Source organism: Pantherophis guttatus, chromosome 15, assembly GCF_059756535.1.
Source record: "Pantherophis guttatus breed Tessera chromosome 15, ASM5975653v1, whole genome shotgun sequence".
Classification (NCBI taxonomy): Eukaryota; Metazoa; Chordata; class Lepidosauria; order Squamata; family Colubridae; genus Pantherophis; species Pantherophis guttatus.
In genome coordinates this window covers 6,147,115-6,175,079 of record NC_142077.1, presented here as the reverse complement: position 1 = coordinate 6,175,079, position 27,965 = coordinate 6,147,115, and the positions used below count along the sequence as shown (strand labels likewise).

Below are 27,965 nucleotides of genomic sequence, written 5' to 3'. Positions count from 1 at the left end.
ACAACTGGTTCTCTGCCCTAATGACTGGCTGGGTGGGTGTGGCCATGGTGGGCGTGGCCAGGGGGTGTGACAGGCAGTAATCGGCTTCCTGCATCCCAATGGGAGCAAAAACAGGCCGCGGGGGGACTCCTGAAAGGGGCAAGACGGAGTGGGGCCAGCCAGCAATTTAACAACAAGTTCGAATGAACCGGCCCGAACCGGCTGAATCCCCCCCTTTTCCTGGTTTTTGATGGGTGAGATTATCTTTGGAGGCCAACAATTCCAGTAAACCTGTGGGGGGGGGGACCACCATTGCTATAAACCTGGGAGATGTTGCATATGCTAATAAGCAAGTTGGCCAGGCTGGCATCGAGACTCTGTGGGTTGAAACCGCCAAAAGAGACGGGTGCCAGGACGTCCTAAGGCAAGGACGTGGGTTCAGCAACATGAAAAGGGAGCATTGAAGGGAGGATTGGAGTGCACCGTTTGCCCCGAGCCAAAAAAGCAGATTAAAAACGAGACGTTGCCAGCTCTTTTGGGTCCCTGACAAAAATCAGTACCTGATGTTCCCTGGAATTTCCCGGCCTGAGGTCTGGATGAAGCCACACGTGGCACCGTGCCACTGGTGTGTTCTCTATTCCTGCACGCTCCTCCAGAGCCGGCGTAGAACCCAGAATTAAAACCAAACCAGAAACATACATTTAAGGATCCCGGAGAACAAGTTCTCTCTCTCTCTCTCTCTCTCTCTCTCTCTCTCTCTCTCTCTCTCCCTCCCTCCCTCCCTCCCTCCCTCCCTCTCTCTCCTCTCTCTCTCTCCTGTGCTAGGAAGTGCCATGTGGTTAACCTTTATTTCGTGGGCATATAAATTTAATAAATATATTTCAGAAGATGGGGGTGAAAGATACAGCACCGGTGATGACTAGGGTTAAACAGTGGTAAAATCAATGGTGAAATCTAAAATTCGTTACTATCGGTTCTGTGGGCATGGCTTGGTGGGGGTAATGTGACGGTGGGTGTGGCCTTTTTTTTTTTTTTTAAAAACCATTTTTTCTACAACCTCTTCGGTGAAGAGGTTATAAAAAAAATTCTTTCAAAAGGCTCTGACGATCCCAGCTGAGTTGCCTGATCGGCAGAGGCTTTTTTTCTTTTAAAATGCTTTTAAAAGTAAAAAAAAAAAAAAGCCTCTGATGATCAGCCAACTCAGCTGGGATCGTCAGAGGCATTTAAAAGAAAAAAAAAAGCCTCTGCAGATTAGGCAACACATCTTGGATCGTCAGAGGCTTTTAAAAGAAAAAAACCCTCTGCCGATCAGGCAACTCAGCTGACGATCCCTTTGACGATCCCAGCTGAGCCGCGTGATCCCTCCCTGCCCCCCACAAATGTTAAGGTTACTGATGTTATTCCAAGCCTACTGTCAGGTTTCGATGTCATCTCAAATAAATTGCACTCCCAAACAATTAATCTTTGCTGAAATATTCCATTTATTGAGTACGACAGATCTGGCCCCGACTTCGTCATAGCCGATACTAACCCTCTGACCCCCCAAACCCTTCCCTTTCCGTTCCCCAATTCTCATCTTCTCATTGGCCCATCTTCCAAGTCAGTCTCCCCAGCTTCTGACCTCAGCCCACAGGAATGTCCCCCTCCCCTCCCATCTCCTAGGGGATATTATCTACAGAGAAAATAAGTAGGTGAAAAGTCAAGCCTCGCCTCCTCCTTTCTATGGCAGCATCAGAATGCTGACACCAGCTTAGCAGATCTTGGTTCTTTCCATCCTTGTCTTCCCCCCTGTGCTTGGAGGGAGGGGCAGCTCAGCCGGGAGGGTGAAGGATCCATCTGGGTCGCCTTATTAAAACTCTTCCTCCGATGGTGCGTTAAGAGGACCAGCAGCTGAGTAGGTTAAAATGGAAGGTGATGCCACGCCGCTTGCTCGGAACGTCTCCTGCCTGCCTCTTTTCTCTCTTTTAATTATTAGTAATTTATAAAGGAGACCTCCTTTGCCCCTCTCTACCCCACCTCCGCGAGGCAGCCCGGGCTGCCTGATAGCTTGCAAATTATTAGTAATTTGATTTCAATTGAATGAATAACCCGCTACAGCGAAGCGCGGGTTCGTGGCGGAAATCTAATTGGAGATAACACCATAGAAACTTGAAAAATGCAGAAGGGGGGAGGGTGGGGAGTGGATGGGGGTGGGTTGAGCTTTGCAGAGCTGCTGGGGGAAGGAATATGCAAAGCTGCGTGTGGAGGGGGGGGAAAGAAAGGAGATAGAAGATAATTGGGATTTAATTTCATTTCTTACCTATTCATTTGTTTAAAGATGGGTGTTTAATTATCCAGCGCTGCGGATGGGAATGATTGCTCAAGGATGGATGAGTGTGTGGTTTTCCCACCGGGCCCCAAAAATAAAAAAAATAAAATAAAATAAAAAGTAAAAAAATGGGTTGGATGCCAATCTCCAAGGCTTTGATGTCAAATCTTTCAGGAGAAACAGGTTTGATCGTGAAACTGGTTTTACATTCGGCTGACAGGCCTCTTTGAAAGTGCGTGCCCCTTTTTTGGGGGGGGCGGGAGGAGAGAATTAATGGGATTTCCTCCCCCACCATTCCAGGCAGTCCTCTTTAAAAAGGTAAAGGTTCCCCTTGCATATATGTGCTAGTCGTTCCCGACTTTACGGGGCCGGTGCTCAGTCCCGTTTCAAAGCCGAAGAGCCAGCGCTGTCCGAAGACGTCTCCGTGGTCACGTGGCTGGCATGACTCAATCCCAAAGGCGCACGGAACGCTGTTCCCTTCCCACCAAAGGTGGTCCCTATTTTTCTACTTGCATTTTTTTTTTTAACGTGCTTTCGAACTGCTAGGTTGGCAGAAGCTGGGACAAGGCATGGGAGCTCACTCCGTTACGCGGGGATTCGAACCGCTGAACTGCCGACCTTTTGATCGACAAGCTCCCGATAGGGGCCATGACAGTTCTCCGCAGATAGGTTGGCACAAGATAGACCTCCGCAGAGAAAAAAAGGATTGTGTTTTCCCTGGCATCAAGCTGGCTCCATCTTGGTGTGCAATTAACTTGGTTTCAATCCGGGCCTGCCAGCCAAACAAACAAACCATGATCGCTTTCCCATCCTCGTTTTTTGACCAGCTTAGGTATGAATCTTGGATAGAAGTCACAAGGAACCCAGTGAAGTGATTGGTGTGTGTGTGTGGGGGGGGGGGTCTGCCTAGAGTGGGGAATACAGACAGTCCTCGTTTAGCGTCCACAATGGCAACTCGGTCACGAAGAAAGGCGAAGTGAAATTGCGACGGTACCGACGACCTGACTTCATTTCCAAAATGGCGGGCTGAAATATCCAGATTTCCGGGAGGTTCTGACAGAAGAGAGGGAAGAGAAAAGAGAGAGAGAGAGAAAAAGAGGGAGAAAGACCCCCCTCCCCGTAAGAATTTAATCTTCGCTTCCATTTTTATCCTGAACTTCGCATGAGGAGTTTTGGGCCCCCCCACGTTGGCAGAGATGCCAAGTATTTTCAAGTCTTCCCTTCCCAATTCGGCAGGCACCTTTTGAAGGGGAGGGCCGATCCTTAATCTCCCCCCCTTTTCCCCCCCTCCCTTTGATCTGCCTCTCTTAATTTCCTTGTTTGTTGTTCTTGTGCCGTCTGAGCCCCTCCGGTATCTTTGCCGTCCTTGATGAAAAATAAAATCTTAATTAGGAACGAGCTGGTCCTTTCCTCCGCTTGGCATCAAATCTTGCTAACGACTGAAACGGCTTCTCTTTCCCCCTCCTCCCCACTTTCTCTCTTTCCTGAAAGGAGAAAAGATTGTCATCTCTTTAGGCATTGTTGCAGCCATTCTTTCCTTTCCTTTCCCAGGGCTTTGAAGTTAACACACATGTCTGTTGTGTTATTGTAACTCAAAGCATGCCTCTCTTCTTTTTAAGCATCGAGTGATGTTCCCTTGTAAAAACGCTCCGTTGCCTCTTGTGGAAGGAAGGAAGGAAGGAAGGAAGGAAGGAAGGAAGGAAGGAAGGAAGGAAGGAAGGAAATCTTTCCTTCCTCAAAAACAACGCATAGTATATTTTTTAAAAAAACTCAGAATACAAAATAACAGAGCCAAAAGGGACCTTGGAGGTCTTCTAGTCCAACCTGGAGCTCTGGAGGGCTGGAATAAGGTGTGCAGTAATTTATTTATTATTTATTTATTTATTATTCAAATTTCTATACCGCCCTTCTCCTTTCGGACTCAGGGCGGTGAACAGCCAAAATAAAACATTTATACAGTGCGATTAAAAATAGATTTAAAATAATTAAATTTGGCCCATAGTTTAAAATTTATCAATTTAAAATCCATATCAAAATTTAAAATCAACAGAACCTTCTTGGATCATCTCGGCTCATCTTTGCAGGGCCAAATCCATTCCATCCTTCCTCTTCCTTTCTGTTGTGGCCCGCCAGCGGATCTGGCAGCAGATTTGGACAGTGAGAAGGTTGGGGAGGAACATGGGCCAGCCCTGGAGTCTGGGGAGAGCTCTGACGAGAGCTCTGCGTCGGAGGCAGAGACGGGGCCAGGGCCGTCTTGACAGTTGTCAGCTGCCTTCGGAGTCGGACATCAGTGAGGCAGGAGAACAGCTGGAGCCTGTTCCCAGTGTGAGCTGCCAGGAGAAGGGAACAGCTAAGGAACAAGGGTCGACTCAGGAGTAAAGCCATAGGTGGACGGTGAATAGAATAAAGAGGAGCAAAGGGGAGTGGAGTTTGCAGGAGACAATTAGTTCATTCCTGCATTCTTGCCAATGAAAGATATCGGCCTCTCCAAGCCTGATAAAGGTCGGTAATTGTGAACTATCTTGAAAGACTGTGCGAGAGGAAAGACTTTTGCTGGAGAGGAATTCACTGTCAATTAAATAAAAGGGGTTTATCGGGACGAGGACTCGGCTTCGTGATGCTGGGGAAGCCTAAGTCAGAACAATTCCCCTTCTCCGCCAGCCCTGTAAGGTAGACCCCTGGAGTTGGTGCTAAAGTTCTTTCCTTTCCTGGCTGATCTACAGCCGAGAAGTTGGGGGTGTGGGTGGGGGTGACAGAACCTCCCCATCTGCCAAATATCCCTGAGGTGTAGACGAAGCTGGAAAAATCAGCTAAAATTCATACACCTGCGTGAAGATTTGAGATCCTTGAAGCCAGAATCCAAATCAAGTTCAAAGTCTCGGGTGACTTTGGGCTCGTCACTCTTTCTCTCTTGGCCTGGTCCTACCTTGCAGGGATGTTGTTGCAGAGGGGAAAAAAAGATAGATAGGAATATTGTGGACGCGCCTTGAGCCTCTCCAGAAGAGTCCTTCGATCCCCAAATAGGGGATCACGAAAGTGTTACTAAACAAGGGACTTTATCTTCAGTGGCTGGCAGCATAGGTTGATGGGATTTGTAGTTCACAGCATCTGTGGGGGGGCGAGGGGGGGGCGTCATCCAACTCCTGCTCAATCCTCCCAAATATTTGCTCGCTTGTGAATAACATGTTTTTAAGCTGGGGGGGAAGGTGGAGCACCAGAAATGAAAAGCAAAAGGAAAACACAAGCTCTTGAAATTAAAATGTAATTATTTTATTTATAGCATCTCTGGCTTTTTAAGGCGGGAGCGGGAAGGAGGAGCTGTCCATCCTGATGGCTTTTCTGGAGGAGAGAAAACACACAACACACACAAACACACACAAACACGCACACACAGACATGTTCAAAATCTTAAGAAGGCACGTGTTCTCGCGTCCTCGTTGCTTGCAGATTTACATGCTAGCCTGCTTTTGCAAAAAAAAATAAATAAATTGGTAGTACAGGGGTTTAAGGCACCCTGTTATTAAGCTGGTTATTAAGACCAGCTGCCTGCAATTACTGCAGGGTTCGAATCTCTCCAAGGCTCAAGGTTGACTCAGCCTTCCATCCTTTCTAAGGTAGGTGAAATGAGGACCCAGTTTGTGGGGGCAATAAGCTGACTTTGTATAAATATACAAAAAGGATGAAGGCTATTGCTTAACGCATTGTAAGCCGCCCTGAGTCTTCGGAGAAGGGCGGCATATAAATCAAATTAAAATAAATAAATAAATAAATAAAAAAGAGTGCGAAACGGCCTTGACCCAAATTTGTGAGTTGCTCCGGCTGGGTTGGGGATTTTAATTTTTTAAAATTTTTAAACGTAACCCCACCCCCCCCTCCTGATCTCCCCCACCCCTTTCTCCTTCATCCTCTCTGCTTGCCGCTGACTTGCCATCCAGGGAGGATTTTGTTGTCCGAGGAGTAGGTGGGGGGGTGTGTGAGAAGGAGGAGGGAGGGAGGAAGGGGGGGCTCGGATCAAGGAGCTGTCAGCTCCTGTCTGTCGGATCTCCTTCCTTGCTTTTGGCTGACTCAGAAGCCCTGGTTTTACCTCCGCGGGAGAGACGCTGACCTTGCTCCTCCGTCTCTTAAAGGGTTTTGCAGCTGAGCCCTTCCCAAGGCTCTGCTTTGAATTACTGGGATTCACACAAGGAGGAGGGGAGGAGGAAGAGGGGGGGATTCCTTCTCTGGCGGGGATGAAAGGACTCCAAACCAAACTCCTCACCCCGTTGCCGGGAAAGTTCAAGAACCCTTGGACCGGTTCCCATTTGTGGCGGGCGGGGGGAGAGCGGGGTGGAAAGGGAATGCAAACGTAAACAGCGAAGGAAAACAGCCGAGGTTTTTATACAGTCAAAAAGTTTGGCGCAAACTTTGTAGGGCATCCTGGGGGGGGGGGACGGAGGGAAGAGAGAGGCACTCAAGTCATCCAGCTGTTTGCCAGGGCACAGATGTTGCAAGCCAAGAGGGAGCCGGAGGGGAAGGAAGGCGCAGCGGTTTCACTTCCCCTGGAAAATCGTGCCCCCCCCCCACCGCTTCCCGCGCCGCAAAATTATTCTGGTCCTAAGCATCTTCCAGACTGGAGATGTTGTTAGAAACTGTTTTAGTCCTGTTCTTTTGGGTTTCACACAACTGAAAGGCGCTTGGCGGAGTTTTGCGAGTGCGAGCGACAGTCGTAAGTCCCTTCGTTTTGAATGGTCACTAAATGAAGAGTTATAAGTTTATGTCTGCCTATAAAGGTAGCCAGTACATTAATTGCAGGAGCGGTGCATGCGCCCGGCCTCAAAAACGTGCCTAAATAGGACAGCGTAGAGCTGGGACGGGCGGATGGGCCCACCTGCGATTTCTGCTACTAGTTCGGGCGAACCGGTCTGAACCAGTCCAAACCGGCTGAACACGACTTGATGAATCGGGGCATTCAGTACAGATATTAACCATTTGCACAGATAGCTATATCCTGTGGGTGTATATGTTGTAAGAGGTGCTGTAGGTAGTCCTTGACTTACGACGGTTCGTTTAGTGATTGTTCAAAGTTTACAACAGCGCTGGAAAAAAGTGACGACCATTTCACACAGTGATCGTTGCGGCATCCCCAGTGATCAAAATTCAGATGCTTGGCAACGGGCATGTACTTGTGACGGTTGCAGTGTCCCGGGGCCCCGCGATCCCCCTTTTGCGACCCTTCTGACAAGCAAAGTCGATGGGGAAGCCGGATTCACTTAACAGCCAGGTTATCAACTTTTCCACTGCAGCAGTTCACTTAACAACCGAGGCAAGAAAAGTTGTAAAATGGGGCAAAGCTCGCTTAAGAAGGGTCTCACTTGACAACAGAAATTTTGCGTTCAATTGTGGGTCATAAGTCAAGGACTGCCTGTATTTCCAACCAAGAAATATTTTGAATCCCATCTTTCTTGCCTTCACCAAAACCTTCTCATTAGTGAAAGGTGGACCAGATTCGAAACGCTCCAATCATTCATTGGATTCACTCATTCTTTCTTTCCCTCTCTCTCTCCCTCCCTCCCCCTCTCTCTCCCCCTCCATCTCCCTCTCCCTTCCTCCCTCCTTTCTCCCTCTCTCTCCCCCTCTCCCTCCCCCTCCCTCCCTCCCTCTCCCTCCCTCTCCCTCTCCCTCTTCCTCTCTCCCTCCCTCTTTCCCCCTCCCTCTCCCTCTCTCCCTCCCTCCTCTCCCTCTCTCCCTCTCTCTTTCCCCCTCCCTCTATCTCCCTCTCCCTCCCACCCTCTCCCTCCCTTTCTCCCTCTCCCTCTCTCTCCCGCTCCCTCTCCCTCTCCCTCTCTCCCTCCCTCCTCTCCCTCTCTCCCTCTCCCTTCCTCCCTCCTTCTCTCTCCCTCTCTCTCCCTCTCTCCCTCCCTTTTTCTCCCTCCCTCCCCCTCCCTCCCTCTCCCTCCCTCCCCCTCTTTCCTTCTCTCCCTCCCTCTTTCCCTCTCCCTCTCTCCCTCCCTCCTCTCCCTCTCTCCCTCTCTCTTTCCCCCTCTCTCCCTCCCTCCTCTCCCTTTCTCCCTCTCTCTTTCCCCCTCTCTCCCTCCCTCCTCTCCCTCTCTCTTTCCCCCTCCATCTCCCTCTCTCCCTCTCCCTTCCTCCCTCCTTTCTCTCTCCCTCTCTCTCCCTCTCTCCCTCCCTCTTTCCCCCTCCCTCTCCCTCCCTCCTCTCCCTCTCTCTTCCCCCTCCTTTCTCTCTCCCTCTCTCTCCCTCCCTCCTCTCCCTCTCTCCCTCTCTCTTTCCCCCTCCATCTCCCTCTCTCCCTCCCTTCTCTCCCTCTCTCTTCCCCCTCCATCTCCCTCTCTCCCTCTCCCTTCCTCCCTCCTTTCTCTCTCCCTCTCTCTCCCTCCCTCTTTCCCCCTCCCTCTCCCTCCCTCCTCTCCCTCTCTCTTCCCCCTCCTTTCTCTCTCCCTCCCTCTCCCTCCCTCTCTCCCTCCCACTTTCTCCCTCCCTCTCTTTCTCCCTCTCCCTCCCTCCCTCCCTCCCCCTCTCTCTCCCTCCCCCCTCTCCCTCCCTCTCCCTCCCTCCCTCTCTCCCTCCCACTTCCTCCCTCCCTCCTTCCCTCTCTCTCCCCTTCAACTTCTCAAGAGATCCTTATGACTTGCCCATTTTCCCTTTTACAAGCTTGTTTCTAATCTGCTTTTTTTGTATGTGTGTGTGTGTGTGTGTTGTACCTCTAGACGGTTCAGACAAGCTAATCTGATTTTGTGCACAAGGGACGATTTTGGGGGGGGGGAGGTGGCCAGCCGCCAAAGAGCTCACTGCCTTTTTTTAAAAAAAAAAAATTGTAATTTTAGATAGCAAACAGTGTTTCAGGTTTGAAAATTGGGATGCATTTGGATGAAACGCAAGGGGGAAATACCCGCATGATCTGAAGTGCTGAGATTTCCAGTGAATGTTGAGAGTGGCTCTTGTGAAACTTTCTGGCTTAGCTCACATTGCTTAGGCACTGTCAGTCAAAAACACTTGAGGACTAGCCCCTTGGAATTCGTGGAAGGCGTTTCTTAAAAATGCCTTCCCAGCGTGGAAACGGTTGGCCTTCCATTTGAGCGTCTCTTGGTGCTTAAAAAAAAAAAAAATTCCTTACCAAAATTTCTTTACTGTATTGTTTAGTGGTTATTGTCTTGTTTTCCTACGAGATCCTATGGATTTTCTTCAAGGCCATCCTTATGCTCTATTAAAAGCCCAATTGTTAAGAGCCTTGGTAGTACAGTGGTCTAAGGCACCCTGTTATTAAGCTGGTTATTAAGACCAGCTGCCTGCAATGACTGCAGGTTCGAATCTCGCCAAGGCTCAAGGTTGACTCAGCCTTCCATCCTTTCTAAGGTAGGTAAATTGAGGACCCGGTTTGTGGGGGCAATAAGCTGACTTTGTATAAATATACAAAAAGGATGAAGGCTATTGCTTAGCGCATTGTAAGCCACCCTGAGTCTCCGGAGAAGGGCGGCATATAAATAATAATAATAAAAAAAATGGTTATGTAGGGAGACACCGTTCTATTCGTAAGGATTTCCCCCCCACTTTAAGCAGTCTTTGAGGAGAGTGTTTGTGTCTTTCAATTTCGAGAAAGGAAATCCTAAGAATTAATCATCTTGTTTATAGTTTGAGACTCTAGAAAAGAGTGCAGAGAAGAGCAACCAAGATGATGAGGGGACTGGAGACGAAAATATATGAAGAACGATTGCAGGAACTGGGCATGGTTAGTCTAGTGAAGAGAAGGACTAGGGGAGACAGGATAGCATCTTCCAATATTTGAGGGGCTGCAGCAGAGAGGAGGGGTTCAACTTCAAGCTATTTTCGAAAGCACCCAAAAGCCAGACAAGGAACAATGGATGGAAACTGAACAAGGAGAGAGATTCAACCTGGAAATAAGGAGACATTTTCTGACAGTGAAAGCAATCAACCCATGGAACAGAAGTTGCCTTCAGACGTTAGCTAGTTAGTTGGTTAGCTTCCATCCATTGCTTCTTCTCCAGCCTTCAGGTGCTTTGGAGAATAGCTCTTCTTTAATGCACATGAGTATTTTCAACCGTGGTTGTCCAATCTCTTCTTAAAAACCTCCAGCACTTCTGGAGACAAGTCGTTCCACGGGTCAGTTGTTCTCACCATTAGGAAACTCCTCCTGAGTTCTAAGTTGCTTCTCTCCTTGGTTGATTTCCATCCATTGCTGCTTTCCCTGCCTTCAGGTGGGGAGAATAGGTTGACCTCCATCTTCTTTAGAGCGCTTGAGTATTTTCAACCAGGATGGGAGTTAAGCTGGCTAGCCACAAGCTCGACCGGCCTCCTCCTATGCCTATTACGTTGATGGCAGCTTTTCGCTGTCCTGCATGCAGAGGTATTGATTTGCATGATGAACAGGAACCGATAATCGCCTCAAATTAATCCTCTAAACTCCTCCGCAGACATATTTATTTATTTATTTGCCTAATGCACCTCAGAGGTGCTTCTAAGGCTACGATAAGCTTTTAAGAATTACTGGCCTTCTGGGATGCGGATGAACCCATAAACCAGCTGCCTTCTCTCACCTGCGAATTAGTCTGGGCCGTAGTAACCTTCCAACTTTACGCTTGCTTCGAAAAAAGGGGGTGGTGAAAATTCGAAAAAAGGGGGCCTCCTCGGGAAAGGAGGGCTAATAAGAAGGGAATTATACCTCGTGGGAATTCCGCGGATGACTTCTTGAGGTGCGTTGGGGCCTTTTTGGGAGGGATAATATTTTTGTCTGAGATGTCCGCGTTCACATCCAAGGTGATGACCGATTATGCGCGGTGCCTAAACTTTGGTCAGGACGCAGTGCGTTTGTCGTGTCGTGTCACGGAGGGTTGCTGTTTAGAAAGGAGGACTTGTAAAGTAATTTACCCAAGATATTATTCCAGACACAGGGACGCGGTGGCTCAGTGGCTAAGACGCTGAGCTTGTCGATCGAAAGGGCGGCAGTTCAGCGGTTCGAGTCCCTAGCCCCGCGGAACGGGGTGAGCTCCCATGACTTGTCCCAGCTTCTTCCAACCTAGCAGTTCGAAAGCACGTAAAAAAAATGCAGGTAGAAAAATAGGGACCACCTTTGGTGGGAAGGGAACAGCGTTCCGTGCGCCTTTGGCGTTGAGTCATGCCGGCCACATGACCACGGAGACGTCTTCGGACAGCGCTGGCTCTCCGGCTTTGAAACGGAGATGAGTCGGGAACGATTAGCACCTATGTGCGAGGGGAACCTTTACCTTTACTATTCCAGATAGTATCCCTTTTTATCTCTCTCTGGATCAAGTGAGTAAGATGGCCATGGGTTTACAATGTACACATCCTTGCCTCTTTCCCAATTTTTGTCTGATGAAGGAGTTCTGGAAAATTTAGCAGCCTACGGATTTGGGCTGGTTTTCATTCAGATTTGGCAAGTTTGGGAACTTTTTATTTATTTATTTATTTTGTTCCCCTCCTCCCCCTCACTGGGATTGGCAAATAACACGATCCTTTTTTATCCTGCGGGGTGAAAAGGTGCAATCTTTAATCACACCTCTTCAGAATCACGTTTTGCCTTCCTGTTTTCTCCTTCTCCTTCTCCTTCTCCTTCTCCTTCTCCTTCTCCTCCTCCTTCTCCTCCTTCTCCTTCTCCTTCTCCTTCTCCCTCTCCCTGTCCTTCTCCTTCTCCTTCTCCTTCTCCTTCTCCTTCTTCTCCTTCTCCTTCTCCTTCTCCCTCTCCCTCTCCCTGTCCTTCTCCTTCTCCTTCTCCTTCTTCTCCTTCTCCTTCTCCTTCTCCTTCTCCTTCTCCTTCTCCTTCTCCCTCTCCCTGTCCTTCTCCTTCTCCTTCTCCTTCTCCTTCTCCTTCTCCTTCTCCTTCTCCTTCTCCTTCTCCTTCTCCTTCTCCTTCTCCTTCTCCTTCTCCTTCTCCTTCTCCCTCTCCCTCTCCCTCTCCCTCTCCCTGTCCTTCTCCTCCTTCTCCTTCTCCTTCTCCTTCTCCTTCTCCTTCTCCTTCTCCTTCTTCTTCTTCCTCCTCTTCCTCTTCCTCTTCTTTTTATTTTCCTTTATCCTGGAAGTTTGCAGAAAAGGATGGTCTGTTGTTTTTTTAGACGGTCTTTAGCAAAAACGCCGCTTGATTCTGAAATGGTGAATCAACACCGTAAATCGGTGTTGTGTATTCAGGAGCATGGAATGCCATTTGAGTGACAGCACTGAGGAATGCGATGTGGGGTTTTTTTTAAAAAGCATCTCCGTGAATGTCTCCTCTTGCGCATGTTGGAATATTGTGCACTTTGTGGGGTTGTTGTTGTTGTTTTTTATTGTCGGTTCCCTTTAAACAACCAGATCTTGTGCAAGGTGTTTGAAAATGCAAAAGAGCTGTGCAAATTTTCAACCGAATTCCAAGGATCAGTTATTAACTGCGGCTGTGCTTTGCACAAGTACCTTTGCTCTTTGAAAAAACAATTTGGGTTAAACTGTCCTCTGTGGATAGTTAAAAATGCAGGGTTTGTTTGTTTTTTGTTTTTTAAAATATGTTTTTGTTTGACATGTGAACTGCCCCCCCCCGTCTTTGGGATTTGGGTGGCAAATCAGTTGAACAAATAAATAAATAAATAAATAATAAATATATAAGGCCTGCAGCTGTTTTTTCCCTACCTCTCCAAGTTGAGTCAGTTTCCTCCCCCCTCTCCCTCCCCCCCCCGGTGAATTCTGTGAAGTCCAAAAGGGGTGGAACAATTAGACTACGGTTCCCATCATCCTCAAGCAGCGTGGCAGATGGTTCTGTGGGAAAAGACACGGCGTGTTGGATGGGAACCAATTTGGAAATGTCTTTTCCTTCTTCCTTTTTCGGTCGGTTTCTCTCTGAGAATTGGGCGAGGGGTTTAATCTTTTGGAGAGGCCCCCCCTTCCCCCCCCATATTCCGGACGTCCTTCCCCAGATCCCAGTTCCACAATTCCCCGGCCTTCTCTAAATCAATCCCTTGTTTGCAGCAAGTGGATTTTCCTTGACAAAGGAGGGGAGGGCTGGAAGAAAAAAAAAAGAAAAAAAGAAAACCTTCGCACAATTCCCATTTCCTAAAAATTGGCCGGAAAGCAAAAAAAAAAAAAAAACAACCACTCTCCGTCTCCAATCCACATGGCAGCGAAGAATCAAAAAATTCCCTGCTCGCTTTTAAACGCACGATTCGGGTTGTGCAATGAAATTAAAAACAGGCTGCTGGTGCGCAAAGGGAAGGGGACGTACACAAAAGCAGAGCGGGAAGGAAACTTGCAGATTACAGGGCTTAGTTAATCCTGGAGGGGTGCAGCGGAGAAGGTTAAAGGGGGGTGGGGAGAGAACCAGACAGACACACACGCACTCCCCCCCCCCTTTCCGGAGAAGCGTGAGATGCTGATGTGAGCCTTTTTTTCTCCTTCTCGCTCTTCTTCACAGCCAAAACGGTGACCTCACTTCTTTCCTCTCCAACCTTCACCAGAGCCGGCAGTTCGGCATGCCCGAGACGCAGAATCGCTGCGAGTTCAAAAGAAGCAGCCTCGAGGTGGGCTTGGGAGCAGCAGGTAAGTGGCACATAGGAACACGGCGGGGGTCTCCTCTCTCTGTGTGTGTGTTTGCACGTAGGTGTGTGTGTGTGTGTGAGAGAGAGAAAGAATTGCATGGGAAACCTAGCTGTGGAAATCTGCTCCTGGATTCAGCCACCTGTGTGTGTTTCGACCGTCGTGCCGTGCCGGAGAAGCTGAACAGCCTGCGGGGGAGTTTGGCAAGCAGCGGTGCAGAACGAGGGCTTGGTGGGTTGTGTAATTTCATTAATCAAAAGCCGGCGGTGTGCGGAGGGCTCACCCAGGCTCCTTCCCTCCCCCTCTCCCTCCTTCCTCCCTCCCCCTCTCCACATTTGCACCTTCTGCTGCGGGCTGACCTTTTCGGGCGCTTCGCTGTCTGGCGGCAGAATTGGGAGGGGGGGTAGAATTAAAGGGGAGACGGAAAGGTCGGGCTCTTTCTCCCCCCCCCACTGGAGAAATGGGGAGCCCGGGTGGCAGGCAAGCGAAGGTGCCCTTCAGCCGAACCGGCGAGCCCAGAAGCTTCCCTGCAAAGCTGGGCAACACTGAGACCCAGAGATAAATCCAGAAACGCTCCGGATTGATTTATAGAGGATACGATTGTCCCCGTTGTTGTTTTGAAAACATTTTTTTTATATATATTTTCCCAGGAGCGATTGGCTCAGGTTGAGAAAGAATTTGAAACTTCTGAAAGAAAGGCCTGATTTAGAAGACCCTCTGTCCCCTCCTCCCCTCCCCCCCCCCAAATTGTGTAAATAGAACACATTTTTGACCCAATCGTATCCTGATAAACGCTCAAGGCTGGAACAAAGTCTGTTTTGTTATCTTGGGTGCCCACTAGCAAACTTTAAAGGTAAAGGTTCCCCTCGCACATACGTGCTAGTCGTTCCTGACTCTAGAGGGCGGTGCTCCTCTCCGTTTCAAAGCCAAAGAGCCAGCGCTGTCCGAAGACGTCTCCGTGGTCATGTGGCCGGCATGACTCAATGCCAAAGGCGCACAGAATGCTGTTCCCTTCCCACCAAAGGGGGTCCCTGTTTTTCTACTTGCATTTTTTAAGTGCTTTCGAACTGCTAGGTTGGCAGAAGCCGGGACAAGTCACGGGAGCTCACCCCATTACGCGGCACTAGGGATTCAAACCGCCGAACCACCGACCTTTCGATCGACAAGCTCAGTGTCTTAGCCACCCCAAACCCCAAAATGTATACAGGGGCACGTCCTCTACTCATTTTAGTGTTTGAGGATTGGGCAAGAGGGACAGGGGTTTCATCCAGAAAGTGGAGAGACACCCCCCCCCACTTCGAAGTTTGCAGCGTCTGTCCTGTCCCTTTGCTGCGGAAATTTTTACCCACCTATTTTTTTGGTTTTTTTTTTAAACCAAATACACGGAGAAGTCTTCCCTTTCCTTCCCTCTAAGAAGATGTTGGATAACCATTTGTCTGAAGTGGTGTAGGGTTTCCTGCAGGGGGTTGGACTAGAAGACCTCTAAGGTCCCTTCCAATTCTGTTATACTATTCTATTCTATTCTATTCTATTCTATTCTATTCTATTCTATTCTACTCTACTCTACTCTACTCTACTCTACTCTACTCTACTCTACTCTACTCTACTCTACTCTACTCTACTCAATCCACTTCCAAACTCATTTTTCAGCTCCTTCCGAATGTGGCCTGATTTCTCAGGACCTAAAAAAAAGTGTTTGAGCCTCTCCAGGTGACAGGCCTGTCTGTTTCCATCCAGGTTATCTTCCTGACAGTCACCATTAACTTTGGTTTTCAGGGCTGTTTAAGGAATGATTTGGTTCAGGGCTTATGCTTGGATGGAGGAACTCCAAAAATGGCTTATATGTGGAGTGTAGCATCCTGGGAGGGTGTCTGAACACTAAGAGGCTCCCCAGGTTAGGGAAAAGAGAAGATTCCCCCACATTTCGATGGGGAATAAGGGATGAGAGGAAGGAGGGGCCATTAAAAATACCTCCGACCCCCAGTACCGTGTTTCTCCGAAAATAAGACCCAACCAGAAAATAAGCCCTAGCATGATTTTTCAGGATGCTCGTAATATAAGCCCTACCCCCCAAAATAAGCCCCAGTTAAGATTGTCAGCAGACAGAGGAGTTTAGTACCGTATTTCCCCCCAAATAAGACCCAACCGGAAAATAAGCCCTAGCATGATTTTTCAGGATGCTCGTAATATAAGCCCTACCCCCCAAAATAAGCCCCAGTTAAGATTGTCAGCAGACAGAGGAGTTTAGTACCGTATTTCCCCCCAAATAAGACCCAACGGAAAATAAGCCCTAGCATGATTTTTCAGGATGCTCGTAATATAAGCCCTCCCCCCAAAATAAGTCCCAGTTAAGACCGTCAGCAGATGGAGGAGTTTAGTACCGTATTTCCCCCCAAAATAAGACCTAACTGGAAAATAAGCCCTAATGCGTCTTTTCAGCTCTGTTATTCTTCCTTCTCCCTCCCCTGAGATTCTTCTGGGTTTGGGGAGGGACCCACCTCTTTAAAAAGGGGGGAAACCCTGGCGATGGGGGTGGCCTCAGCCTCCGCAACTCTCATCTCGAAGCAATAATGGTTCAACATGAGGCAAGACGAGTCCTATTCTTCAGGAATCGAGCCAAGCTGCCTTCGGGCCACGGTCCTGGATTATCTTTGCTCTCCGTTTTGGGTTGTTATTATTTTTTTTTTTAAAAAGCGCATCCTGCTAATTGCACAAACATCCATCTTGCCAAGGACTCCGATGGCTTTTGGCATCATTTAACCTCACCCCACCCCACCGCCCCCCCAAAAAACTCCAGCCTGCAAATGGAAAACAGACTCCTTGAGGCCAGAGTGCACCCCCTCCCCAGCCTCGTGAGCTCATGGAAAAGAGGGGGCTGGAGAGAGAGAGAGAGAGAGAGGAGAGAGAGAGACGATGCTGATAAAATCTAATTGCTGCATCGATTTTGCACTCTCGGAGCTGCTGTCAATGATTGAGGTGTTCTTAAGATCTCTGATGCAACACTTAGCTGTTTCTCACTCAACCCGACCCACCAGGGACCCGGAGGTATTACCGGCATCTCTTAATCATGGAGTAAGGCAGCGTGCAGTTGAGATCAACCTTCCCTTTCTCACCTAACTGCCTTTTCTCCAGTGCTGCCTTTTCTCCAGTGTTGCGAAAACCTACGTCACCATTAGAGGGCAGGCGAGAGAGACGGAGGCGCAGGAAATGCCACCTCTCCGCTGCCCTCTGCTGGTGGTTGGTGGGATTCTCGTAGCTATTTTTTTTTTTTTAATGTCTGGTAGGCCACACTGTCTTTTTGGTGGCAGGGACTGTTCGTGTCGAAGATTGCAGTTTCTGGAGAGGACTGGGATGTGTAGAGTTAAAAAGCAGCCGCTAACATTGACTGGGTAATAAAAAAAATCCGCTCGGGGGGGGGGGGGAGAGCAGGGAGGCTAAATTAAATTATCCACTCTTTCCTTCCAGTCCAGTGATTCAATATTTCAGCTCGTCCGGCTGGCTTCTGCTTCCGCAAGCAGAACCCGCTTCTGTAACCCTTCACACATCCAGATGTTGTGTCTCTCTTTCAAGCCTTCCTACTTCTTACTCCAGAGTAAAAGGAAAGACTCTGTAATGCGGTTTCCCCCTTCTGTAATTGATCTGAAATTGGCAATGCACGGAAGGGAAGCGTAGAGACCCCCACCTCAAAAAAAAAACCCACCAGGCTCTGGGTCTATAATTTGCAGAGTTGGTTAAAAGGCCAGCTGGGAAAGAAGAGAGGAGAAGGAGAAGGGAATCTTAGTGATAGCAGCAGGAATTTGAATCTTTGCGGGACGGAGGTGTGAGAGCAGAATTCCGTCTGAAAATAGAATAGAATAGAATAACAGAGTTGGAAGGGACCTTGGAGGTCTTCTAGTCCAACCCTCTGTTTAGGCAGGAAACCCTACACCACTTCACACAAAGGGTTATTCAATCTCCTCTTTAAAATTTCCAGTGTTGGAGTATTCACAACTTCTGGTGGCAAGTTGTTCCACTGATTAATTGTTCTCTCTGTCAGGAAGTTTCTCCTTAGTTCTAAGTTGCTTCTCTCCTTGATGAGTTTCCACCCATTGTTTCTTGTCCTGCCTTCGGGTGCTTTGGAGAATAGCTTGACTCCCTCTTCTTTGGGGCGGCCCCTGAAATATTGAAAGATGCTATCATATCTCACCTCGTCCTTCTTTTCATTAAACGAGAGATACCCAGTTCCTGCAACTGTTCTTCATAAGTTTTAGCCAGTGGTAAAATCTGATTTTTTTTACTACCAGTTCTGTGGGTGTGGCTTGGTGGGCATGACAGGGGAAGGATACTGCAAAATCTCCATTCCCACCCCATTCCAGGGGAAGAATACTGCAAAATCTCCATTCCCTCCCCACTCCTGGGGGAAGGATCCTACAAAATCCCCATTCCCTTCCTACTCCTGGGGGAAGGATACTGCAAAGTCCCCATTCCCTCCCCACTCCTGGGGGAAGGATACTTCAAAATCTCCATTCCCTCCCCACTCCAGGGGAAGGATACTGCAAAATCCCCATTCCCTCCCCACTCCTGGGGCCAGCCAGAGGTGGTATTTGCCGGTTCTCCGAACTGCTCAAAATTTCCGCTACCAGTTCTCCAGAACCTGCTGAATTTCACCCCTGGTTTTAGCCTCCAGTCCCCTTTAATCATCTTCGTTGCTCTTCTCTGCACTCTTTCTAGAGTCTCCATATCTTTTTTTACATCGTACATAAAACAGATCACCTTTTTAATGATTTATTCCCCATTCAGTGCAGGCTTTGGTGTTTCTTTTCTTGGTGTTTCCAGATGCACCAAGTAGAACCTTTTCTTCTTAACCTGAAGAAGTGAAGAAGAAAATTTCTGGCTTCTTGTCGCAAAATTCCCGTGTAAGACGACGACGGGATGTAAGGCAATAGTCTTGGCAGGCAGGGATAAGGCTGTTGTTAATCTTAATTGAGAGCACCACACAAAGGGATGAACGCGAGAGAGGCACCTGAGAGGCTTTTGAGCGTCTGGGGTCAACAAATCCCATTTTTTTTCCTGATCCGGTTAGGCAAATTCGCTCGGAAAGCAAGATTGGCAGTGACTTGCGGAGGGGTGTACAGGGAACGAAACCTCGGAATTTGAGCACCTCTTCCAAAATTGCTAACTTGGATCTTTACATTCTGTGGCTAACTTTACTGTTAGTCCTCCTCGACTTAACACTGCAACCGTCATTAAATAGGAACCCGTTGCCAAACAGCTGAATTTAGATCACGCGACCATTGCAACGGCCATACGTGTGAAAAATGGTCGTAAGCAGGGGTGCTACTCAGCAGGTTCTAACAGGTTCTGGAGAACCAGTAGCGGAAATTTTGAGTAGTTCGGAGAACTGGCAAAGTGGGAATGGAGATTTTGCAATATCCTTTGCCCAGGAGTGGGGAGGGAATGGGGATTTTGCAGTATCCTTCTCCTGGAATGGGGTGGGAATGGAGATTTTGCAATATCCGTCCCACTGGAGTGGGGTGGGAATGGGGATTTTGCAGTATCCTTCCCTTGGAAAGCATATTAATTAGGCCAAGCTTCCCCCCCCCCCCGAGTCTTCGCTCCTCTGTTTTATTTATTTTATACAACCATCGAAAAAGCCCCCCACTCCCACCCCCTCAAGGGTATACCTTCCCTTCCCTGATGGACATCTTCTCCACATTGGGCTTTGAAAGCTAAATTCTTCCCTTTTTAAATTTATTTTATTTTATTTTTTTAATTTTAAAAAGGGCAGGGAACGTGCCCTTGCCTTGTCGACCCCAAAGATGGTCTTCCTCCTGTTTTAGGCCTTGTGTAAATGTAAGGGGATCGATACGTTATAGATTTTTGTATGCGTCCTTTTGTGGGTTTGTGTGAGTGCCAGATCTTCCTTCTCACGCCTGCTTTGGCTTCTGATTTAGCCTGAAGGATTAAAAGAGAACTGTTTTGGAGAGGAACCCAAATCTCACAAATTCCCCCCCCCCTCCCCACACACACACTTTTCATTTCCATTTCCCCATTTTTGTGTGTTTTGTGAGACTTTGCAATGAGACGCAAATGAAGGGGAACCGGGGTGCAGGAGTTAAACCGCGAATGCAGCTCTGCCGCTTATAAATTAACCGGGAAGGGGGGGGGGTCCCTGCTGATTCTCCAATAATTGGGTCTTCCAGGGGCAGCGTCTTGGCCCATCATGCTGGCCCCTTCCTCTCACTGGGGAACTAATTGATCATCCTGAGTTGGGGGTCAGAAAATGCCCAGCCAATTAAGAACGTGGCGTGGCAACCGCTGGGCAGCCTACATCCCTTCCCTGCACGTCTCGCTCTTAACTTTCCCCCCCTCATATTCCTCTATTTTCCTCTTCTGTTTCCAGAGCACTTTTTTTTAACAGACTGACAAGAGTTGGAAGGGACCTTGTAGGTCATCTAGTCCAACCCCACTCCCGCCCAAGCAGGAGACCCTACACCATTTCTGACAGATGGCAGTCCAGTCTTCTTTTATTTCTCCCCCCCCACTTTTCTGGGATGAGAAGACACCCAAAAACAGGAGCGAAAACACCTCCATTTTGATTTTTAAAAAAAGAGGTTTGCCGAACCGGCTGAATATCTGAATTCATTCAATCTCATTTTGATTTTGTAAAAGAGGATTTCCGAACTGAATTATTTCAATCTCATTTTGATTTTTTTAAAGAGGATTTCCGAACCGGCTGAATATCTGAATTCTTTCAATCTCATTTTGATTTTGTAAAAGAGGATTTCCGAACCGGCTGAATATCTGAATTCTTTCAATCTCATTTTGATTTTGTAAAAGAGGATTTCCGAACCGGCTGAATATCTGAATTCTTTCAATCTCATTTTGATTTTGTAAAAGAGGATTTCCGAACCGGCTGAATATCTGAATTCTTTCAATCTCATTTTGATTTTGTAAAAGAGGATTTCCGAACCGGCTGAATATCTGAATTCTTTCAATCTCATTTTGATTTTGTAAAAGAGGATTTCCGAACCGGCTGAATATCTGAATTATTTCAATCTCATTTTGATTTTTTTAAAAGAGGTTTTCTGAACCGGCTGAATATCTGAATTATTTCAATCTCATTTTGATTTTTTTTAAAGAGGATTTCCAACCCGGCTAAATATCTGAATTATTTCAATCTCATTTTGATTTTGTAAAAGAGGATTTCCGAACCGGCTGAATATCTGAATTCTTTCTCATTTTGAATTTTTTTAAATAGGTGTTCTGAACTGGCAGAATATCTGAATTATTTCAATCTGCAAAAGGAGAGTTTAGTTAAATCGTTTTTGAAAAAAATAAATAGACATTCCCCACTCCCCCACCCCCCCCAGGAACAGTCCTCGACGTATAACCACAGTGGGGGAGGGGGTGTCAGGATTTCTGTTCCTAAACAAGGCGATTGGTTAAGTGAGTCACGTCCATTTTTACGACCTTTCGTGCCACGGTTGTTAAGTGATGCGTTGCGGTGGTTGTGTGAATCAGGCGGCCGTTAAGTGAATCCGGCTTCCTCTGTTGATTTTGCTTGTTGGAAGGCGTCTGGGAAAGGGGCCAATGGCGAACATCTGACGCCAGGATACTGCAGCTGTCGTAGATACACGTCGGTTTGCCGAGTGCTTAAATTTTGATCACTGGACTGTGAGGTTGCTGTGATGGTCTTAAGCGTCGTAACTTTGAACGGTTGCTGAATGAATGGTTGTAAGTGGAGGATTATCTGGATTATTGCAAAGGAGAGAAGCCCAATAAACTGTTAAGGGACTTGTTGGAGGTCTCTTGATCGGGGGGGGAGGGGGGGCTCATTCCGTCCACCCATCCCTCCATTCATCCTCCCATCCTTCCATCTATCCATCCGTCCACCCATCCATTCGTCCCTCCGTCTGTCCATTCGTCAGCTCATCCATCTGTTCGTCCGCCTGTCCATTCATTCATCTGTCCATTTCTCCCTCTCTCCCTCCCTCCTGTCCATCTGTCCATCCATCCATCCGTCCATCCCTCCCTCCCTTCCTATGTCCATCCATCCATCCCTCTATTCATCTGTCCCTCCATCCGTCTGTCTGTCTTTCCGTCCATCCCTCCCTCCATTCCATTCATCCATCCTTCTATTCATCTGCCCATCCATCCCTCCATCCCTACCTCCCTTCCTCTGTCCATCCATCCATCCATCCATCCATCCCTACCTCCCTTCCTCTTTCCATCCATCCATCTGTCCCTCCATCCTTCTTTTTGTCTGTCTACCCATCCCTCTCTCCCTCCATTCCATCCCTTCCTCCCTCCCTCCATCTGTCCATCCCTCCTTCCCTCCCTTCCTCTGTCTATCTATCTATCCATCCATCCATCCCTCTATTCATCTGTCCCTCCATCCGTCTGTCTGTCCACCTATCCCTCCATCCGTACCTCCCTTCCTCTGTCCATCCATCCATCCATCCATCCATCCATCCATCCATCCCTCTATCCATCTGTCCCTACATCCTTCTTTCTGTCTGTCTACCCATCCTTCCTTCCCTCTCTCCATTCCCTCCATCCATCCTCCATTTTTCCATCTTATCTGTTCACCCACCCACTTTACCGGCCTTACGTGACCATCCCATCAAATACCGCCATGCCAAGACAGGGTTGGAGCTGTCAATCAAAGGAGAGATCAAAACACAGTTCGGCCTTCCTTCCTTCCTTCCCTCCCACCCAAGCCTCCCAGCTTAACCCCCGATTGTAGCTCAAAGCTTGGTGGACAACAGTGAGATCTTCACATCTTCTCCAGAAGGCTAAAAGGTTAGAGACCCCCCCCCTCCTTGGATCTTAGGCGGGAGACCATTTCAATACAAATCTCTAAGTGGGGGGGGGAAACAAAAACAACAATTGCAAGCTTTTTCTCCTCTCCCCTCGGGGAAAAAAAAAAAGGATGAGGCGAAGGTCACCTTGTGGTGACTTTTCCACCTCCTCCTCCTCCTCAAAGGTCTGCTTTTCCCACGCATTCATTGAACTTATGCTTTCTTTCCTCCCCTTCTTTCCTCCCTGTTGTCGCCCTCCACAGTCATTTGTCGTGCGTTTTCTTCTCCGACGCCCGCCCTCCCTCTCCCTCCCCAATCCCCGTCGCCCCCGGGGGGGGGGAAGACACTATTCGAAGCCTTTCCTCTCCGCGCGGAGCTGAGCGGCTCTTTTTTTCCCCCCCACAGCCAATCAATGGCAGCCTCTTCGGCCCCGGCAGGGCTCGGCGAACACCAGATCAATAAGTTATTAGCACCATTCTGTCAGCTGTAATGTGGAGATTGATCGGGACTGGGGCTACCAGCACGCCGCTTGGCACTTCCCTTGCCTGATAAAGATGACAGATTAAGGGGATTTAAAAAAAAAAAAGAGGAATTAAGTCTGGTTGTCAAAGGCCGGCATGGGCTGGGCAGGGGGGGCAGCCCCGTGATTGAAGGGGGGACATTTCAGGGACACCGAAGGTGCCACCTCTGGGCATCTGCGGGCAAAGCTGGGTGTCTCTGGGGCAGCAAGGTGTGAAAAGGTGATGTGCCAGGGCGTAGGATTGGTGTCCTGACCTTCCTTCCTTGTGCTGTGTATACAGCACAATCTTCGTCCCGGCAAACCTCTTTTATTCATACGGCTGTGAATTATTGTCAATCCCAAGCTTCTCAAGCAGTCTTTCAGGGAAGAGTTTACAAACACCCACCTTATCTCCCTTGGAAAGCTGCCAGAGGACTAATTGCCACACGCAAGGCAAGGCCAAACTTAGCACAGAGTCAAACAGAGCTTTTACCGATCAGATGAACGAACTTCTTCCTGCAAAAGCTCACGTCCCGTTCGCTTCTCTTTTATGTCTTATGGGAGGGGCCAATCATCTCCAAGCTTTACTCCCAAGTCGACCCTGTTTTCTTAATTGTTCCTGTCTCCTGGAAGATCTGCGCCTGCGCACACTGGGAACAGGCTCCCGCTGTTCTTCTGCCTTGCTGCTGTCAGACTCCGGAGGCTGCACATATCTACCAGATGCCCTTGGCCCCCTCTCTGCCTCCGACGCAGAGCCCTCGTACGAGCTTTCCCCAGCCCGCAGGACTGGCCCAAGTTCCTCCCCAACCTCCTCACTGTCCGACCGCCGGTGGGCCACAACACTTTGCAACACTGCTTTGGGATTGATGTTTTGTCATAAAACCAGTCAATGTTGCACACCTGTCCTTCTAAGCATCCTTAAGACAGGTGAGCGTCCATCATACAGGTGGTCCTGGATTTGCAATTATCACCGAATCTGGAATTAGAACCTTAAGTCATGCCAATTATAAGCGGCACGCGACCCTGGCTAATTTTACAACCTTTGTTGCAGCGGTTGTTAAGTGAAACCCACGTCGTTAAATGAATCCACTGGACCCAATAGGTGTTTTTGTGTGTGTGTGTGTGTCAGGAACCAGAAATCAATCGCCAAATTGTTTCTTTCATTTGACGGTCTCTGATCTTTCAATTGTCTCGGACTACACCGCCCATCCTCCTTGGCAGTCAGGCAAGGGGCTCTTTTCCCTCTTGTTTTGGGCTCCTTTGTATTTGGAAATCCCCCCCCAAACTTTAAATTATAAGGGGTGCCACCTGGTCGTAGACAGAACCCAGTCGGTGGGTTTTTTACGTATTTAAAATCCGATCGCGAAATCTACGCTGAATTAAAATAAATAAAACCTCACGCCAGGCCCAATTAAAATTCCATGACCTCTAACTTTGCACGCTGATTAAACGAGGCAGATTGTAGGGGAGGAGGAGAGAAAAAAAAAATTCAAAATAACCCAGTTTGCCCGTTTTAAAAATCCTCTCTTCGTTGCACTCAATGGGTCTTGCAAGTTGTGTGTCCGCGAGGCGAGGAAATATTTCCAGCCTCTTAACTCAGCTCTTCAAAAAAAAAAAACCCCACAAGCTCATTATCCGGTGGCTGGGTAGGTGGCGGGGTTTCCTCGCGTTATGGCAACCTTGAGGACTAGAATCTTGGTTTCTCCTCAGCAGAAAAACCTTCCCCCTTTCCCCCCACCCGCACCCCAAGGAGGCAGAATTCAGAATATTCCAGTTTGCACATCTATTGCTTGCTTTTGCTGGGATTTTTTTTTGGGGGGGGGGAGAGAGAAAGAAAGTGGAGAGGGGGGGGGGAATCTCTGGATGAGAAGAGGCTTAGATGCCTACAAGGACGAATTCTTTTTGCGTGCTTTCAATTCCCGCTCCGGCATTATTATATGGAAGAATATTGATTTTTTTTTCTTTATTTTTTTTATGTACATGGGAAAGGAAGGGCAAGGCGGCGTGGGAGTGAGGGGTTTCTGTAATTGTGTATTATATATTTTGCACCGGCTGGCAGGGATTGAGTTGAGACCCTTCCCCCCCAAAAAAGGTGGGGGATTGAACTCACAGAGACGACGGAGGAAGATCAGAGAGTGTACATTAGTGGGTGTGTGTGGGGGGGGGTAATTCCCCCTTTCTGTCCCCCCCCCTATTGTGCCCCCCCCCACCCGCTTCCCACCCTACTCGGACCCCCGCGCTGTTTTACATCAGGGCACAGGAAGCCTCCGGGAAACGCAAGGGAGCCCATCAAATGATGCAGTTAAGTAAGGAAATAAAAGTAGATTTTGCAAATTTATGGCCGGGAGCTCTCGGCATCGATCAGCGCACCGAAGGATGGCTGGTGCGGGGGGGGGTAGAGAAACCCGAGGCGGATGCTCCCAGCAATGAGCCTCCCTCGGGTTTTTTTTCCCCCTCCGCTGGGTTGGGGTCTGTATTTGTCTGTGTGTGTGTAGGGGAGTGTGTGTTTGCAAGGCTGAAAAGGCTCACAGATTGTGGTGGGGGTGGGGAAACGGTGGGGGGACGGACAGGGTGCATAATTGTGCATTTCCAGCTGAACAACTTCTCTTCTCTTCTCTTCTCTTCTCTTCTCTTCTCTTCTCTTCTCTTCTCTTCTCTTCTCTTCTCTTCTCTTCTCTTCTCTTCTCCCTTCCCTTCCCTTCCCTTCCCTTCCCTTCCCTTCCTCTCCCCTTCTCCTCTTTTCCTTTCCTCCCTCCTTTCTTCCTTTCTTTTACATTCCTCCCCTCCCCTTCTCCTTTCCTTTCCCTCTATCCTTCCTTCCTTCCTTCCTTCCTTTCTTTTTCTTGCCTGCCTGCCTGCCTCTCACCTTTCCCTTCCTTCCTTCTTTCTTTCCTTCCTTCCTTCCTTCCTCCTTTCTTTTACCTTCCCCCCTCCCCTTCTGCTCCTTTCCCTTCCCTCTATTTTTCCCTTCCTTCCTTCCTTTCTTTCTTTTACCTTCCTCCCCTCCCCTTCTCCTTTCCCCTCCCTCCATCTTTTCTTTCTTTCTTTTCTTTCTTTCTTTCTTTCTTTCTTTCTTTCTTTCTTTCTTTCTTTCTTTCTTTCTTTCTTTCTTTCTTTCTTTTTCTTGCCTGCCTGCCTGCCTCTCACCTTTTCCTTCCTTCCTTCCTCCCTCCCTCCCTCCCTGCCTCTCACCTTTCCCTTTCTTCTTTCCTTCCTTCCTTCCTTCCTTCCTTCCTTCCTTCCTTCCTTCCTTCCTTCCTCCTTTCTTTTACCTTCCCCCCTCCCCTTCTGCTCCTTTCCCTTCCCTCTATCTTTCCCTTCCTTCTTTCCTTCCTTCCTTCTTTCCCTCCTCCCTCCCTTCCTTCCTTCTTCCTTCCTCTTTCCCTTCCCTTCCCTTCTCCTCTTCTTCCCTTCTCCTCTCTCTCCTCTTCCTCTTTCTGTTCCATTCTAGATGAAGTTTTAGGCAAAAGGAAAATCTGTCTGCCCGGTAGCAACGGAGACTGTCTTTTGGAGAGCAAGAAATCTCGAAGCGAATCCCCAAAAGGTGAGAAAAGGAAACTATCTTTACGATTTCTGCCAGGGTGGTGAAGCTGTGTCTGCTTTTTTAGGAAGGAAGGAAGCAAGGAAGCAAGGAAGGAGAGAGAGAGAGACGAGGGAGGGAGGAAGGGAGGAAGGAAGGGCACTGAAAGAGGAAGGAAGAAGAGAAAGGGAGGGAGGGAGGAAAGGAGGGAAGAAAGAGACGAGGGAGGAAGAAAAGAGGAAGGAAGAAGAGACAAGGGAGGGAGGAAGGAGTGAAAGCGGAAGGAAGACGAGGGAGGGAGAGAAAGAGGGAAGGAAGGAAGAAGAGAGATGAGGGAGGAAGGAAGGAGTGAAAGAGGAAGGAGGAAGAGACGAGGGAGGTAAGGAGGAAAGAGGGAAGAAAGAAAGGAAGAAGGGAGACAAGGGAAGAAGGGAGGAAGGGAGGAAGGATGGATGGATTCATTCATTTCCAGGCTCCTGTCTTTGAGAAGATTTATTTTCAAAATAATTTGGAACTGTGTGTCAAATCCCGGGAGGGAAATTTGAACTTTGCGCAGGGAGAACGCTCTCGTCAGTGAGTCCAGCTGCAATTCCACTTGGATTGCTAGAAACACCGGGAAACACCGAAGGATGGAGGAAGCAACACCTGTCTCTTAATCTCCCTAGATTTTTTGGGGGGGGGGGAAACTAGCCTCGTGACATACCCCTTATTGATAAAACCGTGTTGGAAATTCCAGGATGATCTTAAACTAGCATTGTTGGCTTTTTTAAAAAAATTGTTTAAATGCAACCTACAATTTGCAATTTGCGCCCCTCCTTCTCCCCGGCCTTTTGAATAACCCCCCAAAAGAGTTTGCAGACCCCCCCCCCACTTCTAAAAAGTCTTCCTCAAATGAGTATTGTTGTTGTTAGTTGCTAAGTCGTGTCCGACCCATCGCGACCCCATGGACCACGTTCCTCCAGGCCTTCCTGTCCTCTACCATCCTCCGGAGACCATTTAAGCTCACGCCAACTGCTTCAGGGACTCCATCCAGCCACCTCCTTCTCTGCCGTCCCCTTCTTCTTTTGCCCTCCATCGTTCCCAGCATTCGGCTCTTCTCCAAGGAGTCCTTCCTTCTCATTGGGTGGCCAAAGGATTTGAGTTTCCTCTTCAGGATCTGGCCTTCTAAAGAGCAGTCAGGGTTGATCTCCTCTAGGACTGATCAGTTTGATTGCCTTGCAGTCCAAGGGATCTCGCAGGAGTCTTCTCCAGCACCAGAGTTCAAAGGCCTCCATTCTTTGGCCTTCTCAGCCTTCCTTATGGTCCAACTTTCACAGCCATCCATTGCAACTGGGGAAACCGTAG

The 27,965-nt window shown here is 48.4% G+C and overlaps 1 protein-coding gene across 2 annotated transcripts in view; it reads left to right on the top strand.

The window, feature by feature from the left end:
* SAMD11 (sterile alpha motif domain containing 11) overlaps window positions 1-27,965 on the top strand; it is a 109,510-nt gene that overhangs the window by 41,729 nt on the left and 39,816 nt on the right. For both annotated transcript variants that reach the window (XM_087878893.1, XM_087878892.1), the window contains exons 4-5: window positions 13,698-13,822; window positions 26,553-26,645. In XM_087878893.1, coding sequence (XP_087735019.1) covers window positions 13,698-13,822; window positions 26,553-26,645 — 218 coding nt within the window. The remainder of the gene's footprint in view (window positions 1-13,697; window positions 13,823-26,552; window positions 26,646-27,965) is intronic.